Below are 18650 nucleotides of genomic sequence, written 5' to 3' on the forward strand. Positions count from 1 at the left end.
AGCAGAACAAAAATGTATATGGGTTTGTAACAACATTTTTGGGTGAACTATCCCTTTAAGATTATAGCTAAGAAGAAAACGAAAGCTCAGTCCCAAGCTGGATGACGTATGAACTGGGGAATTGCTGACAATCACAATGTCCTCTATCATCACTATCATTATCGATTCGAGCAAAACATTTTACAGGTGGGGGGGACAGGTGGAACGTCCCTGCAAGTTGCATATGGTAAATAATAATTAACTCAGTGACTATCTGTCCATTTCTTGTTTTGTGTTTAGTTGTATACAGGAATATTTTAAAATATGTATTAACTATTTTGAAGTCCTAATACCATAGTCTTGATCAACACTAATTTGTGCCGGTTGACGTGCATATTGTCTGAGAAAGCTCCAGTTTGGTGTCAGTCACATGACTCACCCACTCCCTGTTCCTGGTGCCATTCTGATGTAAGAGGGCCTTAATTAAGCAGCAGTTGATGCTGTGGGGTGACACCGGAGCCTCCTAAGGGAACACTGCTATGGTAACTGCAGGTCTCCACGGCCCTGCCTTTCTGGCCGCTTGCTTACAACCCTGAAACACTGCTAGCACTCAGCAACATCGGAGAACATGATTAAACCCTGACTGATCTAATAATGTAATATGTGGGTGAACAACAATTTGGTTTACAAAAGGAAATGTACATAGACAAATGTTATTAGAGAGCAACGCAGTTGCTTCCCAAGGTACTAATGAGCGATTTATGGATGCTTTTCTGAAAAAACATTACATAATGATAGCATGAAAGGAAAATGTAGTCCTTAATAAAATGCATATTAAATATCCATTTTCATAAGGACAATACAGTACTGCGTAAAAGTCTAAAGCCACTACCACCAGCTTTGTTGTTTTAGTAAAGTTCTGTCCATCCATATTTATTTTTCACTCTTTTTATTAAGATACAAACAGAAAATACAGGAAATGTGTAAACAATTTTCAAAAGTAAATGTCTTTTTTAGGCCTCAATCAGTATTTAGTGTGACCTCTCTTGGCACGAAACACATCTTGAGCTTTTATAAAGAAGACTAAAGTCCTGAAGTCATTCGATTAGAATTACAAATTAGGATTTAATTTCATTCAGCTTTAAGAGATCCTGCAGCTCAAGTGGAACGGGAGTTTACCCTAAATACTTGACACTTCAGTTTATAATTTTATACAGTTGTTAATACTACAAACACATTTCCTGTATTTTCTGGTTTTATTCTAATAAAGAGACTGAGAAATAATTATTTATGATCACTGTACAATTGCAAAAACAACAAATCTAATGGTAGCATGGTGGCCTAAGACTTTTGCACAGTACTGTATATACACCAACTCTAAAAATGAAGATTTTCAACCCAGTGTTGGGTCAAAAAGGGATGAACTGGGAATTAAAACAACCCAGAATTTAATTTAAACTATTAAACTCCTAAGACCAATAAATACTAATTTGCTGACACCTGCGGTTACATACAGTGAAGAAAATAAGTATTTGAACACCCTGCTATTTTGCAAGTTCTCCCACTTAGAAATCATGGAGTGGTCTGAAATTGTCATCGTAGGTGCATGTCCACTGTGAGAGACATAATCTAAAAAAAATCCAGAAATCACAATGTATGTTTTTTTAACTATTTATTTGTAGGATACAGATGCAAATAAGTATTTGAAAACCCGAGAAAGTCAATGTTAATATTTGGTACAGTAGCCTTTGTTTGCAATTACAGATGTCAAACGTTTCCTGTAGTTTTCACCAGGTTTGCACACACTGCAGGAGGGATTTTGGCCCACTCCTTCACACAGATCTTCTCTAGATCAGTCAGGTTTCTGGCCTGTCGCTGAGAAATACAGAGTTTGAGCTCCCTCCAAAGATTCTCTATTGGGTTTAGGTCTGGAGACTGGCTAGGCCACGCCAGAACCTTAATATGCTTCGTACAGAGTCACTCCTTGGTTATCCTGGCTGTGTGCTTCAGGTCATTGTCATGTTGGAAGATCCAGCCTCGACCCATCTTCAATGCTCTTACTGATGGAAGAAGGCTGTTCCCCAAAATCTCGCAATACATGGCCCCGGTCATCCTCTCCTTAATACAGTGCAGTCGCCCTGTCCCATGTGCAGAAAAACACCCCCAAACATGATGCTACCACCCCCATGCTTCACAGTAGGGGTGGTACTCATCATTCTTCTCCCTCCACGTTTAGTGGAATAATAACCAAAATGTTCTATTTTGGTCTCACATGACTTTCTCCCATGATTCCTCTGGATCATCCAAATGGTCACTGGCAAACTTAAGACGGGCCTGGACATGTGCTGGTTTAAGCAGGGGAACCTTTTTGGATAATAGGATAATAAATGGAGAGGAGGTGGACATTTTAAAGGCAGACTAACAGGTCTTTGAGGGTCAGAAATCTAGCTGATAAACAGGTGTTCAAATACTTATTTGCAGCTGTATCATACAAATAAATAGTTAAACAAATCATATATTGTGATTTCTGGATTTTTTTTATTATGATTCTCACAGTGGACATGCACCTACGATGACAATTTCAGACCCCTCCATGATTTCTAAGTGGGAGAACTTGCAAAATAGCAGGGTGTTCAAATACTTATTTTCCTCACTGTGTATAAAAACAAAATTCTACCTCCATAACACTAGTTAGGAAATTGTGTTTAGCTTTGATGTATCTGAAGGTCATGAAATGACACATATGCCTTTCCAATGTCAAACTAAAGGCTAAGCAACACCCAAACCCTACGCTCTTGTCTGAAGTAGACATACGTGGCGTCCACAACACATCCAGTACTTCATCTTATCTCCCCTGTCTGTGATGAACCCGGCACTATTACATTCCCACTGTATAGGTTTACCACCTTGTTACAAGTTACCTTCGTTTCCAAGTGCAGGATTAGTTACTGTATTTTGGCACCTGGAGCTGAAAGCCAGTCAGTCATTGACAGACAGTCAGTTGAACTTTGTCAGTTGATACGATCTTTTGGCACAATACATTATTCATGAGCTTCAACGCCATATGAGACTTAAGTACAACTAAGAGAAGTGAACCTCTGTATGTTCTCACACCCAAAAAAATACAAATGGCTATTTTTTCTTTTTATCCTTTGACAAGTTAGTCTTCCAGCTTATCATAAGCTCTAATATACAAACAGAAATGAATGCAGCAAAGTAACAATAGGTATTTACAGGGCTTTGCTACACAGGAAAAGTAGAGTTGATTCTTTTCAGAAGTTAATCTGCTGTAATAATGCAGCAGACTGCAATTTCACATATTTGGAAACTACATTGTTGCTTGTTCTAGGAATTTTTTCCTAGACACCGTTTCCTCGTATACGGAGATATCAGAGTCAGAGAATCTGGTTACATTGAACAAAAAGTTCAAAACAAGAAGCAATAAGAAATGTAAAAGCTCCAAACACTGTTCACATCATTAAGCTAATAGGATCAGTCTTTATGAACAGTTCTACTACCTTCACACATACCAGCATGTTGTATTTTTTCTGCATGTGTTAACATGATAAAGATATCTTTAACATCAAGGTACTGGAGAGAAGCACAGTGTTTCAGAATCACAGATACCATTAGTAAAAGCCAGCGACACAAAACTACAAATACTAAAAGTTTTAAGAGATCCTTACAAAAACTTTCGTCAAATTCCACTGTAAAGAAATAACACTTTTCCCCATAAAAACTACAATGCTTGTGGTTTAGTTTTTTGCCTATTACCCTAAAACAATGATCAGATTCCACACACCTTTGATCTGATATAACAATGACTGACAATGAAAATAAACATTTGTACATAATCAAATAAAGGAGATACATTCTAGTCTGGTTTATGGTCAATCTAAACTCTCACAGGGTGAATTTTTGAGGCTCTAAGACTTGGCAGCAATCTGCAGAGTTCTTCATCTGAACTAAGAGTAGATGGTTTAACAAAATCCTTTGGTGTGTATTTTCATTTGATTGCTTGGATGGAGTGATGTAAAAATGTAATATGAGCTCAGATGCAAAACCCTCCAAGTGCATCTGACATGTTTTCTTTTTTTATCAGGCTCTTATGTTTATGCTCAGTAATTACACATAGCAATGAAAAGGTAATTAATCAGTAATTGAAATGCCGTATTTTCTTATACATGTTACTTTAGTCATTTGATTAGTATTTAGCAAATGTGACTTTTGCTGCAAAACCCTCTAAGTACATGAACAAAAATCGTCACTTCTAAAAAAGTCTCAAGTCACTCTTCACTGTCCCTTCTGAATTAAGCTAAAAAATTAGGTCAATATCCTAATATATTCCAGTGTTTTGCAAGGGGCAACCTTCTGGTTTCTATCGTGAAGTCAACACGGAAGTGACTTAAACCGCAATTCATCAAATGGCCGCAAGAGACTGGCTCCAAAAGGACTGGCTTCAAATTATATTAAGCCTTATAGGGGACATGTCATGAAAATCTGACTTTTTCCATGTTTAAGTGCTATAATTGGGTCCCCAGTCCTTCTATCAACCTAGAAAATGTGAAAAAGAACAACCCAGTAACTTAGTTTTGGTAAACCATTCTCTGCAAGCATGTGAAAAAATAGGTCATTGAAATTAGCCCCCCTTCTGATGTCGAACTTAACATGTCAAGATCAGATCACAGGACTTAGGTTGCACTCACATTATCCAAACCAAGCCCCAGCGCGCTTGTCCCCCCCCCCCTCCCTACTCCCCTAGATCCACGTACTCACACTTTACTTTTATCGATCCGAGCCTGGGCACGCTTTTGGCATTACGATGCGATTGTTTTGAAAAAAGCAGGAAGTAAAGCGCACTCTTTACACCGGAACCCATCATAATGTTAAGTCTGTGTTTTTTTATTCGGAGTCGTTTGGTGTGCGATGACTGACAGCCCCCTTACATGTCATCGCATTGCTTAGTTGATCTGTCACGTGTGCAGCTCGGACATTCACATAACTCTGCTGCGTGCATCAAAAAGTTTTTTTACGGAGGCAGATGAAGGTGAGTGGTCGCGCAATTGGCGTTCACCTTTTGAATCGTGCTCAGGCACGATTGCGCTCACACCATGGCCTTCCGCGACTGAGCCTAAGTGAACCACGCTCCAGCCCACCTCTGCAACCCGGCCGGGGCACGATTAACCAAACCGCGCCCGCGGGCTCGGTACAGGGCGATCACACTAGTCAAACTAACCAGGCTTTGGGGGTCAAACACACCTGAGCGCGGTTTGGTTTGGACAGTGTGAGTGCACCCTTAGGCCGCATTTACATTACAAGCGACTTTTCGCTGTGTGTTCATGGTCTCTTTCAACGAGGTCGTTAGGGGGCGTTTCTAAATCTGGTTGTCATGACAAATGAGTAACATTCACTCCAGTAACTGACGAGAGACGGATGACGTGAACTCCACTGCATCACTCTCATTGATAGCCACTCCAGAAAGTCGCTCATCATTTGCATAAAGTTAAACTTTTCTCAGCTTTGTCACACGACTGGACACGCCTCATTCAGTAGTCAACAGTCACTGTCGCTCGTGTCGCCGGAAGTCGCCAAGCTTCCATTGAAATCAATAAGATCATGTCGCTCTGCTACTGCTAGTCTGAATGCAGCTTTACAGTATAACGGTACATTCACACCAGGCGTAAGCGTTAACCCTTAACGGAAGGCTTGTCTGAAGCGTGGCCAACAGCCAATCACAGTGGCCGCTACACATGCTCCGGTCATTCATAAATGTAATTGGCTGGCTCTGCCTAGGTTATTTGCATAAGGCGATCTGATTGGCTGACGCACGCGTTTTCGCTTGAAAAGTGGAGAAATGTTCAACTTCTGCTGTGAGCAATGACACTGACGCGGCGCCGACGAATCCACAATTCACTTCGGCAATGCATGACGTTACCCATTAAAAGTGAATGGGAAGCGTTAACGCTTACGCCCCGTGTGAATGCACCATGAAAAACATGACACAATAACAGTTCTTCCTTCATTTTGAGTCGACGTGACAAAAGTAATAACTTGCAGCGAATAAGTCAAGATCTGCTCATACCCATTTAGTCAGTAAGTCAGAGTCATTAGGCTGATTTCAACTGATAACTCATGGGTCTCAGATTGATTTTGAAGTTTGTTTGACTGGTTCATTAAAGAGAAGTGGTTCATAAAGGACATGCATACACAAGGCAAACCGCACTTGTCAGACTAAATGTTCACTGTTGCGTTCAACCAGCGTAAACATTGCACTTTGTATTATTATGCGACAACCAGTCTTCCTCTCTCATCACATATAATTCAGACTCAATCCAGTCAACACTATTTCTTTTGCGGTGGCCCTGTAAAGTAAGAACAGCAATGTAGCCATACATGCAGTCAAAGCTACAGTAAAAGTGATTAAATATAGTTTATAGGAACATAATTTATAACATTTCATTTAAAAGCAGTTCTGGATAAGAATTGGTTTCACGTTCCCAACTCTATCCACTGTAATGCTGTGTGCACTGTGCACACCCCCAGCGACTATGCCACTGTGTGTTGCTTGTCTCTTTCAATGAGGTCGTTAGGAGGGGTTCCTAATTCTGGTTGTCCTAGTAACAATTATAAACAAACAAATAACCGTTGTCTTAATAACTCTGTCGCCTCATTGGTAGTCGCTCCCGAAAGTCATTTGCTCATCAGTTGTTTTCATAGCTGGATACACCCACTGTCTATCTCCAATGGTCACTGCTATTGCCAGAAGATGCCAAATTTCCATTGAAATTAACAAGATTTGGTCGCTCTGTCGTTTTTAGTCGCTGGCAGTGTACACGCAGCATAAGTCTAATCCATCTCATGTTTCTTTAAAGGGTCTGATTATATGTTATTTATACTGTATGTTATACCAGAACACAAAGACTACATGGAAGTGGTATAAACATCCCTGGTAATCTTCAGGTCTAATATGTTAGACATGTTCCTGTGTTTTTTTCACATAAAGACAGAATGTCCTGTGGCACTGCTCCCTAATATGACCCTCTTTTTAAATCCAAAATAAACTTTACAGGGCTACTCCCCTAGTCCTCACTTCAGTGCCTTTTGGTAAGCAATTACATGGCACTAAAGTGACTTCGGCAGCCAGAGCAACAAGGGACAATGAGTGAGAAAGCAGTAGAAGAACCTCTGGCTGGCACCCAAAACAGTAGTTAGTGACGCACGTTTGACAGACTAACCACATCATCAAGCACCAACCCTTCTTTCCAATCTTTACCATACTGATCACCAAACTCTACCATCGGAAGGTTTTAAAAGGTTTTGACGTGAAACTGATACTTCGACGGTCAAAATCCAACGAAACCTTACACATTGCAACACGATTTATTGTAATCTTTGGGTTTGTAAAGGGTTTAAAAGCCTGCGGCCTTCAGACTCAGATGGCAATGAGGAATATTATCCTCTCTTTATGAACTACAACTAATCCTTCACAAACAATGCAGACAATATTTCTCAAACATTATATCGTCCCCTTCATTCACACAATCCATTTAAATTTAGACCGTCAGAGTGATCTGTTCTTTATTTCTTTTGTGGAACAGAAAATTTGATATTCTGGCTGCTCTTTTCTCAAGTAAACAAGGACTGTGATGTCAAACTACAAAATTTGTATAAAATTGGTCCAAACTACTCAAGCATTATATTCCGAATCTTTTTTAGCCAATATAATAGATTGGAATGAGAAACAGACAGAATTCACTGAATTGTTTAGTCTCAGCAGTCAACAGCTCACCAGAGTGAACAATAATGACTTCTCATTTTTATCCTTGATACTCAATAACCTAAAACTTGGAATCTAATGACAACATATGGAAAAATATATTAAGTGTGTAAGTGGCTCACACATGTATACAAGTGGTACACATTGGTACCTTATGGAGCTTTTCCATTGCATAGTACCCCACGGTTTAGGTCGGGTCAGCTCACCTCACTTGGGTTGGTTAGCTTTTCCATCGAGTTTAGGAACACTTCAGAGTGGGAGGGATTATAGGCGTGTCGTTATATTTGCATTGCCTACTGCTGTGACATCATACAAGTGAAAGCATTGTTGAAATGCTATAGACGGTTTCATCGGACGCACGTGCGCTGATGCGATAAACGTCTGGATCCGAACTTTACTTCCGGTTTCGTTTTTTATGGTCTGACTAGATGCTAAACTGATCTCTTGAACAAATGTTTTGGTTTCCTAGGTAATCTATGTGTTGTTTTTTGCTTGTTATACAAATAAACTACATTTAAAGAACTTTGTTGTTATTTATTCTTAGCAGAAGTTACGTGTGGACCACAACAGCCGCTTGTTTATGTTGTTACTGCTGAAACCGTCTATACATCCCCATACATTCATTTATTTCTCAGTCTGCCAAAACATCACACTTATCATTACCTCTGTCTCACATAACAGTTTCTGTACAAACACTCGTGGGTCAGTCGATGCACTCCGATGAGCCTTATTTAAGTTGCATTTAAGCAAATATGCGGATGTGCACGTCACGAATGCGCCGCCACAAACTGCACGTCTGGAAAAAACTGTTATGGTGTTGCTGGTTCTAAACCTGTAGATGTGTTCATCACTAAAAGTGAGTTTGGGAACTTATAGCAAAGCACAAATGACAACAGGTTTACTCGAGACAGCACAAGCTAGCACGAAGGTAAAGGAAACTTTTTACATTATAGCGATGACGCTGGTAGTGACGATTCTCTCAGACCAATCAGTGATCTGCAGTGTTTTCACGTCACGTTTTGGTATCAGCTCGGGTCGCTTGAAACCCCAACCGAGGTGGTACTAAAAAGTATCGGGTACTACGTACTCCACCCAGTGGAAAAGCCCCCAAAAGTAAGCTGACCCAACCCAAACCATGAGGTACTATGCAATGGAAAAGCGCATGTAGAGGCACATACTGATATCTTCAACGTACATATCTGTACCTTAATAGGACCATGTTTAAAGGTCCTGTCCCAGTGACAACTTTTGTAAAAAAAAAAAAACTGTGTGAACACACACACTATGGCATCTGCAATGGACCACAAATGTTTGACAGTTAAAGTCATTTTTATTAAAAAACTTATAGTAGGTTAAACAACTTGTTAGTAAAACTTCATTCCAAAATGTTCACTGACCTTCAATGAACCTTGACGTTGAAGCTGTAAAGTGTATGTGTGCCTTAGAGTTAGTATACAAGCTCCAACAAAGAGCTGTGGTGCTAGGTCTCTGCACACAATTCTGTTGTATATGCATTTATGATGATAGATGATTGGGTGAGTGGAAAATAATGAGTGCACAGACAAGTGTTTACACTACAATGTCTACACTACCAGTTGACCTAATCTAAACACACACACAATAGCTGTGTTTTACACATCATACTGGCACTGTTTATTTACCAGCCATACAACCAGCTGCAATAAAGAATGAAAACCACAGGGGGAAAAAAGAGTGATTTACCCAAAGATCCAGTAAAATATATACTGAAAGACTACAGAGCATTTAAAATTCAATCACATGCTGTTTTCTATCATTCTGCATCCTGTGTGTTTCTGTGTGTGAGAAAGAGAAGAAGGGGTTGGACAGAGGGCGGAGTTGTCAATTCAGAAGTAAACAGCTTTTTTCATGGGGACCAGTTATTGAGCAATCAATTTTGACCTTGTTAAGGTCATTACACTAGAGTCATGATTAGTATATCAAAGCCATTCAAAAAACAGGGGAACATCCTGTTGTGTTAAGTATAAACTAAAAATTTCCAAAACAAATAAAAGATACATTTATCAAACTATTAAAGTGTATAACCTTTCTAAAAATGTGCCCCCAGTTTGGTTTAAAATTTGTACATTTTTTATTCTACCACTTCTTCTCCCATGTGTATTATCAATAAAATGCCTTAAAGGGACACTCCACTTTTTTTGAAAATATGCTCATTTTCCAGATCCCCTAGACTTAAACGTTTGATTTTTACCGTTTTGGGATCCATTCAGCCGATCTCCGGGTCTGGCGGTACCACTATTAGCATAGCTTAGCATAATCCATGAAATCTAAATAGACCATTAGCATCGCACTAAAAAATAACCAAAGAGTTTCGATATTTTTCCTATTTAAAAGCTTGACTCTTCTGTAGTTACATCGTGCACTAAGATCGACGGAAAATTAAAAGTTGCGATTTTCTAGGCCGATATGGCTAGGAACTGAACTCTCATTCTGGCGTAATAATTAAGGACTTTGCTGCCGTAACATGGCTGCAGAAGGTGCAATGATATTACGCAGCGCCTGAAAATAGTTTCCCTGGTAACTTTCAATAGCAGAGGAGTATTTCGGGCACTGCGTAATATCATTGCGAAATATCACATCGAAACTCTTTTGTTATTTTTGAGCGTGATGCTAAATGGTCTAATCAAATTCAATGGATTATGCTAAGCTATGTTAAAAGTGGTACTGCCAGACGCGGAGATTGGCTAAATGGATTCCAAAACGGTAAAAATCAAATCAAATGTTTAACTCTAGGGGAGCTGGAAAATTAGCATTTTTCAAAAAATATTTAATTTAATGAGTGCACCTTTCTTGGGTTTAACATATTTCTTAGTGCATCAGAAAGTTGATAACCTTTAGTTGACACCACAGGCTTGGAAAATGGTTTGCTACTTGCTGTGGTCTTGCCAGTCAGAGGCAGGTGCAAGGTGCATTTCATTTCACTGGACAAAAATTGTGATGAGTTCAAGATGAGTCATCAATTTTTTTAGAGGAGAATACTTGTGTGAATATGTAGGATTGCCACATGGACTAAAATCAACAATACTCTAATTTTTTAAACTTTGAAACTAAACTCCCCATGGCACATAATCTACCTTTCTAACCCTACAGTACTTGATTCACAAGAAATAGACCATGCGGGAGCTCTACACTGAAAGTCCACATTATCAAAGCTTTTAGTACCATATTAAAGGTTGATAACCCTAGTACAATGACTCCAATAAGCAAAGATTGTAATTTTTATCTAAGTGTATATCAAAACTATCAACTGAATGTACCAGGCTTCCTCTACCAGTTGCAATTTGGATGGTGGCCACCAAGAACAGACCCATTCTTCATGCAACATAAGCAAGCAGACTAATCTTTTGTGCAAGACTAAACCTTGATGGAGGTGTACATATCTACTGGCTGTACAGACACAAAGCTGGATTTTACCTGGGTGTTCAGGTGATATGCCTTCAGAGTGACTGAGAGTACATGATACATACAGTTAAAGAGGTCACTGAGTCCAAGAGACAGAGGGACCATTAAATCTTATTTACAACCTTAATATGATCATAAAGAGACTTTATATGTTGTATGCTTAGTACAGAATGTATTAAGCATTAGTAGTTATTGTCCTGCGTTTGGTGTTTGGTGGAAATAAAATACATATTATAATGCTATAAGTTATTCAATTCACAGGGTCACTCACAGGGTCAGCTGGTCCACAGAACTCCCGGAAGGCTTTGGGTGCGTCAGGAGCATGGATCTCTAGGGCCATGCAAGGTCCAGAACAAAGTTCATCCACCATATTCTGCAACACAAGTAATCAAGAGTTAACTATTCTCCCTGCTTTACCTGCCGAGCCTGTACCAATGAAAGGGCTTATTATTTGAACAGACCTTGGGATAACATTGGAGCAGCTGGTAGACTCGGGTTACCTGTTCACCTCTTAATATAAATATAAATTAAAGGTTGTCAAAGCTAACAATTGTTGCTACTGTTCTTTGCACAGGTTATCTGCAACAAGACTAGTTTTTAGCATGCGTTTGGGATTTATATGACAGAGTGCCCACCAAGCACAGACCATTAAACTTTTTAAAGAGTTGGTGTTTAGGGGCTTTTGCATCTGAGCTCTTCAGTTGTAAGTACTACATTTGAAAACTGGCAGGTTTTAATCTTTCATAATCAAAAATTTTTGGTTCTCCAAGACAAATTCTTAAACTTGTGAAGTGTCATTTTTTACTACAGATTTTTTTCTTCAAAATGAAGTATTTTCAAGATGTACAGAAATAAAAACAACAGTCAAAGTCATTAAATATCCGCTAAAGTCCATCAAAAAGTATTTACAACCTACATGAGTAAGCGAGTGGAGTAAGGTTATTGGCAAAGAATAAAGACAGAAAAGCCGATCAAAAAGCTTCCCAAGTCTCCACATCTCTATCAGTGGCTGTGTACTGTAATCACAATAATAAAAATAAATAACATATTCAAGCTTAAGAAAGTAATTATTTTATTATCTTTAAAAAGGAAGAATGGTAGTTTTAAAGTATAGGTTAGCTTTTTTCAGTTGCTTAACTCTTTTCCCACCAGCATTTAAAAAAAAAAAAATTTGTATGATTTTCACAAAAGTTTAATGCCTTTCAGAAAATGTTCTTCTTTAAATATATAAATATACAATATATCAAATTAAAGAACTCAAATATGGGTAGGTTTCTTAAAAAATACAAAATTTTGAGCAAAAAGCTGAGATAATTGCAGTTTTTTTATAGAGATCAGATTCAGAGCAATGATCAAAACATAAACTGAGTTCTTACTGTTTGCCCTAAACGGTTGCTTCCGGATTTTATAAGTTGGGTATAGAGTGCCACCTGGTGGATATTAGCGGAAATACGGATTGCCAGAAAAACTCATCATTGGCAGGAAAGCGTTTTCTCTTAATTGACAATTTATCTCTTCAATGGCGGGGAAAAAGTTAAAGCATATTGATGGCTAATTTCACATAACACTGTTTTCAGCACAAACTGTGCTACAATAATATGGGAGTAACATGTATGTACATGTTTATATTTTTAAGTAAATGATGTTTAGTTGGTAAATTTTTTTAAAGTACATACTGTACATTTGTTCATAAACAAAAAAGTACTGGATCCTGTAGCGCTGAGAATTTGCTACAAAAGATGTAAAAACCATTTTAGCCACTCATTCACATCAAACAATATATTGATTTAACTTTGTAAGACACCCGAAATTGCGGATGGTCGACGGCTGACCAAGGCATAGGCGGAGGGACGAGGGAGCTTGGTGGAGCTGGTGACAGGCCACGACGGAGTTGAGGAACCAAGAAGCCAAGGTGGAGCTAATGGGTCGTAGGGCCGAGGTGGAGTCAGTGTCTCGACAGCTGGAGGTGGAGACCAGGTATCCTCCGACCCCAAGGTAGCTGGCAGCTGGTGAATGGTGAGCTGAGGAATCTTCTGGTGATAGCGGACCCATGGTTGATGCTGTGGCTAACGTAGGCAGAGCAGGAGGTAAGCCAGGCGGGACCAGCAGAGACAAGAGTGAGCTGGACGGGACCAGGGGACATAACAATAAGCTGGACGGGACTAGCAGAGACGAGGATGAGCTGGATGGGACCAGCGGAGATGAGGTCGAGCTAGATGGGATCAGCGGAGACGATGGTGAGTTGGATGGGACCGCCGGAGTTGACAACAGGCAATATTCATTGAAGTGTATTAATGTTCCCAGAGTCCAGAAAAAGCTTGAGGACTCCCACGCCAATGCACAATATTGCCGGCTCACGCACTTTATCAGACGTTGGAGGCTCGGGCTCCGGTGCAATGTTAGGCTCAGTTGCTGTCTTCGGAGCTGGCTTCTTTGTCGCACCGGGCTCTGACTCTCTGTCAGCGAAGGGCTCATGTAGATTCGTGCAACGGGATGATGGATGGCAGGGTTCTGGGTCAGGAGTGGGGTTGGTGCCAACCTCAACGGTGAAAACCGATTCATAGGAGACCAGCACCTACTCCACAAATGCGATGAAGCTCCCTTGAGGTCCGTTCCTGGACAACTGCAAGCGTGTGGCGGTATTTATGCCAGCACGAAGAAATGTGCAAACGCAGTAGTCCAGGAAGGGGGTAAAAGGTGTTAAATCCAAAAAGTCCAATAAGTGTTCCTCGAGGGAGCGATCTCGCTGCTCAAGGCACAGGACGCGAACAGCAGGGGCAGGGGATAGGGAAAGCTAAACTATAAAACACGGTTCGGTCGGTTCTTCTGTCACAGTATGTGTAGGAAGGACAAGAATGACAGGTAACATTAAAACTATAACTTTAATTCATAGATCCATAGATGATGATATACACATAAAACAACGATGAGAACCAACAATGAATAAAGACAATGGTGAGTATAAATACAGTATGGGTAATGGTGAACAGGGAAAGACGGTAAATAAAGATAGTGTATGATGGGGTGCAAAGGATGATAGGTAATGTAGTCTGGTGAGTGAGGGCAGATAACAGGGTATACATTACAGATATCAAGCCCCTAATGGGTCTTGATATAGGATGACAAAATCACCACAGCTATACTAAAAAGAGCACATTGCCAGAACATCATAAAGAAATTGTAGAGTCAAGTCATATTTGTTTGCAGATTCACACAAACATTTACATGGTTACAGTTCAGTAACAGTGTTGTCAGTGTGTGTTATTTGGGCACCTGCTGTCTGTAGTCTGTGCTTTGGTAAATGTCAGGCAATCAGCATGTTGATGAGGTAGTTTTCATGGCAACAGCCAAAGCCCTTTACTCCAAAATAGCCTCTGGCATAAATTATCCAGAACCAAAATGGGTCAATTTTGGTCTAAAAGTTTAGGTGTACGTTATCTAAATAAATGATAGCTATTTGGCTAAAATTCAAAGATAAAAATCAGTTGATTAAAGCTAAAAAATAACAAGGAGTGTAAGTGTTTTCCATGTAGTGTGATTTAATCCAAGAAAAATGCCATCATTTTTTTTGGTAGAAAGGGAGAAAAGTTTGCGGTTAGACACAGATGAATGATCCATCGATCAACCTTTCAGCGACTACACCCACTCTCCTCATGAATAATTAAATATAACTGCTCATCTGAACCACACAAAGCAACAGAACTGAAATCCTGTGACAGGGTTTTGAATAGGTTTTGAATGTTACAATGGCTACACAGAAATGAAAAAGTACATTCAAAAGGCTTATAAATGTATCATTTACTGAAATACCTAATTGCAGCATAGAGAGTTAAGCAACATATACTTACAGTGTATTCTGCTACGACCCCTTTATAAACCTCTAAAAACTCCTCAGCATTGGCTCGATCCATGCTGAACTACAGAACAGAAATGTTAAAACATTTTAAATTATAAAACACAATTCATTTTATTGAATATAAGAACATTGTTTTTTAGATAAATAAGCAAATGTAGACAAAACAATGTTTTAATGAGTCAGAAAAGTTGACATCACATCATCCCATCATTCTTTTCATAAACCACAAACTTAGGACAGGGCATACATGCTTTATAATAGTAGCAAAACCATCATTGATCCACTCTAGCCCCAGGGCATCCTCTGTACACTATTTTCAGCAGGATCATGTGACAGACATGCTGACCTGTAATTGGTCAGCTAAAGACTCATTTGGACATGTGGGAGGCTACTGAAATGGTCACTGATTATATGGTCGATGGTGGGGTCAGGTTACACCAAAGGGAAAAAAACAATTGAGTTTGCTGTTTGTTCACATGAATTTATTCTCTGGAAGAGAGTATATTTTTAAATTTTAAGATCATTTCTTTCTATTAATAGGAGTAAATATTTTATACATATAATATATTTAGTGTTTGAATATAACTTTTGCCATTATTTGTTAGCACAAATCTATTTGAAAGTAACGCGCTATAATATAAATAGCCTCAAAAAAACAACAAAACTTACCATTTGTAAAGCTGTGATCTCAAATCCATTTTCTATGATTGACTTCAGAATCTTTCCTGTCAGTGCTGGGAAAACAAGATGACATTTGAAATGAAAGATGTTCATTTGAAAAAAGCAAAACAAACTTAATTCAGGCTTGGCTCACATTTATCTAAAGAAAACACTGAATAAAAGCAACAGCTGCATGTGTAAGGGACAAATGAACACACAATTTATCATCACAGATAACAGATTAAAAATAAGGAGGTTACAGTGGTTATTGTAATGGTATTAAAAAAATGTCAAATTTATACTAATGTCACTCTAAAATATCATGAATGCAATAATGATTTCTCTATATAGAGCAATGACAGATAAATGACAGGAGTATTGTTATTATAGCTAACTCAATTACTAATATTGAAGACGTCATTCATTACACCGCATAAGACTTTTGTAAAAATTGTATAAATTTAGGGGGTTTGAAACATTTGAATCATACAGTAAATGCTCATCAAAGACTGACAAATCGATTCAGTAAAATGATCTAGTCTCTAAAAATAAACAAAATCCATGTTAAAATGAATGTTAGATTTAAGGGTAAAGGGGTGGTTTCCCGGACAGGGATTAGACCAGTCCCAGACAAAAATAAATATAAGAGCTGCCTAAACTGAATATCTTAAAGGGACACCCCACTTTAAAAAAAAAATAGGCTCTTTTTTCAGCTCCCCTAGAGTTAAACATTTGATTTTTATCATTTCGGAATCTGGCGGTACCACTTTTAGCATAGCTTAGCATAATCCAATCTGATTAGACCATTAGCATTACCAAAGAGTTTCGATATTTTTCCTATTTAAAACTTGACTCTTCTGTAGTGACTTTGTGTACTAAGACCGACGGAGAATTAAAAGTTGCATTTTCTAGGCCGATATGGCTTGGAACTATACTCTCATTCTGGCATAATAATCAAAGCCTTTGCTGCCGTAACATGGCTGCAGCAGGCGCAAAGATATTGCGCAGTGCCCGAAAGTAGTCCCCAGCTATTGAAAGTTACCACGGGGACTATTTTTAACTTTTAATTTTCCGTCTGCCTTAGTACACGATGTAACTACAGAAGAGACCCCAAACTGACACCGTTAGTTATACCTGTGCTGCTGTGATGGGCTGGATAAGATTCAAAAACAAACATAGCAATGTTTTGATATAGTATGTTTAGAGTTCACTTGGAAATAAATCTATGCTTTGCTTATTAGATGTTTCTTAAGCTGGAACAGGAGAATGTATTTTACAAACGGCAAAGTATTGTAAAGGCTATAATCACATGCTTTAAGAAACCTAAAATGCACTTCTAAGAGGAGACTAATCATTAGATAGAAGTTTAATGATTAAGAACTTGAGATGCTAACACAAACGTTTTAAGTCCAATACCAAGTAGCAGTAATGTAGGAACTCATGTGATCCCGCTACACTGACTTTGTGCCCTTGACTGTCCCTGCAGTTAAAAAGCTATGTTGCACTTGCATTGGATGAAAATCATCTGTTAAGTGGCAAGACTTGTGACCTTCTGTTTAATCATGCCGAGTTAAAGGCCAACAAACAGTTCCCAAGATCATGAAGGAGTGGCTTCAGAGGGGAGACTTTGATCTCAATAACACGAGAGCGAGTCGTCTACTACTCTTTTGAACTGAGTGGTGAAAGATTTTATTAATAAAGGCACAAAGTGTACCTATCAGTGCAGTAATGGCTTTGTGGTGTCTATTTCGTTATGGTCAGAAGTATCAAACAGTAAATTGCTGCATGTCATGTTTTAACCGCATGAAAACATTTAAATGCAGCGATTTAAAGATAAAGTATGTGATTTTGTCTTGTTAAAACACTTTCTCCTGTCAATCACTGTTTAAACTTTAATTGCTGGCAAATGTTATTGCGGATTTCAAATGTTATTAATTAACTGTTATGGAGAATTTGATCTTTCCATATAGTATTAGATAAGAGCTGGGCTATCTATTTGTCTGAATGAACTAAACTGCCTCAGGAGACTTTGGTTTCAGTCTATATTATAATTAATATACGGCATAATTGTTTGTTGTCCAGGTTAGGTCACAGTGCATTCTGATATGTTTTATGGGCAAGAAGGGGTTACAGAAGTGCCTTACATAGTGTTATTAAACAGGCTAATTCAAAGCATATAAAATCCCTGATTTGACAAGTTGGCATAATAGTTGTCACTCACCGGTACCAAGAGAAAGGGCAAAGTCTGACCAAAATACTACACAGCACTTATCAAACTTGGAACAGCTGAAAAGAGCGATGATAGCCCATTCATTTTACTGGATGGGACACTTTTACGCAATTGATATAGGGCATGAAAGCCTTGCCTCAGGAAAATCTCTTTTGCCATATAAATTACATCTTTACACCCTAACTCTCCCTCAGCACCCCTGGTGACCCTTAGCTTTCAGTTCTGACAGCAGCCTTTATACACAATCAGTCCTGTTGCTAAGAAACAGAATCAGCGCTGCCAGAATCAGTGCTGCAAAGGTGGTGGGTTTAATCCCTGGGGAACACATATATTAATAAAATACATAAATATATATTTTTTGGCCAAACATTTTAAATGGGAGATCAAATCTGCTTTGAAGGTCTAGTAGCAATAGGGTGAACAATAGGGAATTTCCACAACTTGGGAACTGACTTACTGAGATGGACTTTGTACCACATGGCGTGAAGCTCACAATACATTAATGAACAATTTCCAACACTGACAGTAACATTAACCATCCAGAAAAACTTCACACCACATACCAGGTCCTGGTTAATCATTATATTCTATTAAAAGAACATAAAAAACAATAGGCAAGTAAAAATGCACTACAACTATATAATATGACCCTAACCTGCTTTGAGTAAATGATTATCCATTAATTATAGCATGCTGCTGCTAGTATA

The 18650-nt window shown here is 38.8% G+C and overlaps 1 protein-coding gene across 1 annotated transcript in view; it reads right to left on the reverse strand.

Annotated features, from left to right (window-relative positions):
• Positions 1-18650, reverse strand: part of nme7 (NME/NM23 family member 7) — a 43511-nt gene that overhangs the window by 9513 nt on the left and 15348 nt on the right. The window contains exons 8-10 of the mRNA XM_055213524.2: positions 15723-15787; positions 15046-15114; positions 11469-11570 (exon numbers count right to left, since the gene is read on the reverse strand). Coding sequence (XP_055069499.1) covers positions 11469-11570; positions 15046-15114; positions 15723-15787 — 236 coding nt within the window. The remainder of the gene's footprint in view (positions 1-11468; positions 11571-15045; positions 15115-15722; positions 15788-18650) is intronic.

The sequence above is a fragment of the Misgurnus anguillicaudatus genome, chromosome 8 (genome assembly GCF_027580225.2).
Source record: "Misgurnus anguillicaudatus chromosome 8, ASM2758022v2, whole genome shotgun sequence".
NCBI classification, from domain to species: domain Eukaryota; kingdom Metazoa; phylum Chordata; class Actinopteri; order Cypriniformes; family Cobitidae; genus Misgurnus; species Misgurnus anguillicaudatus.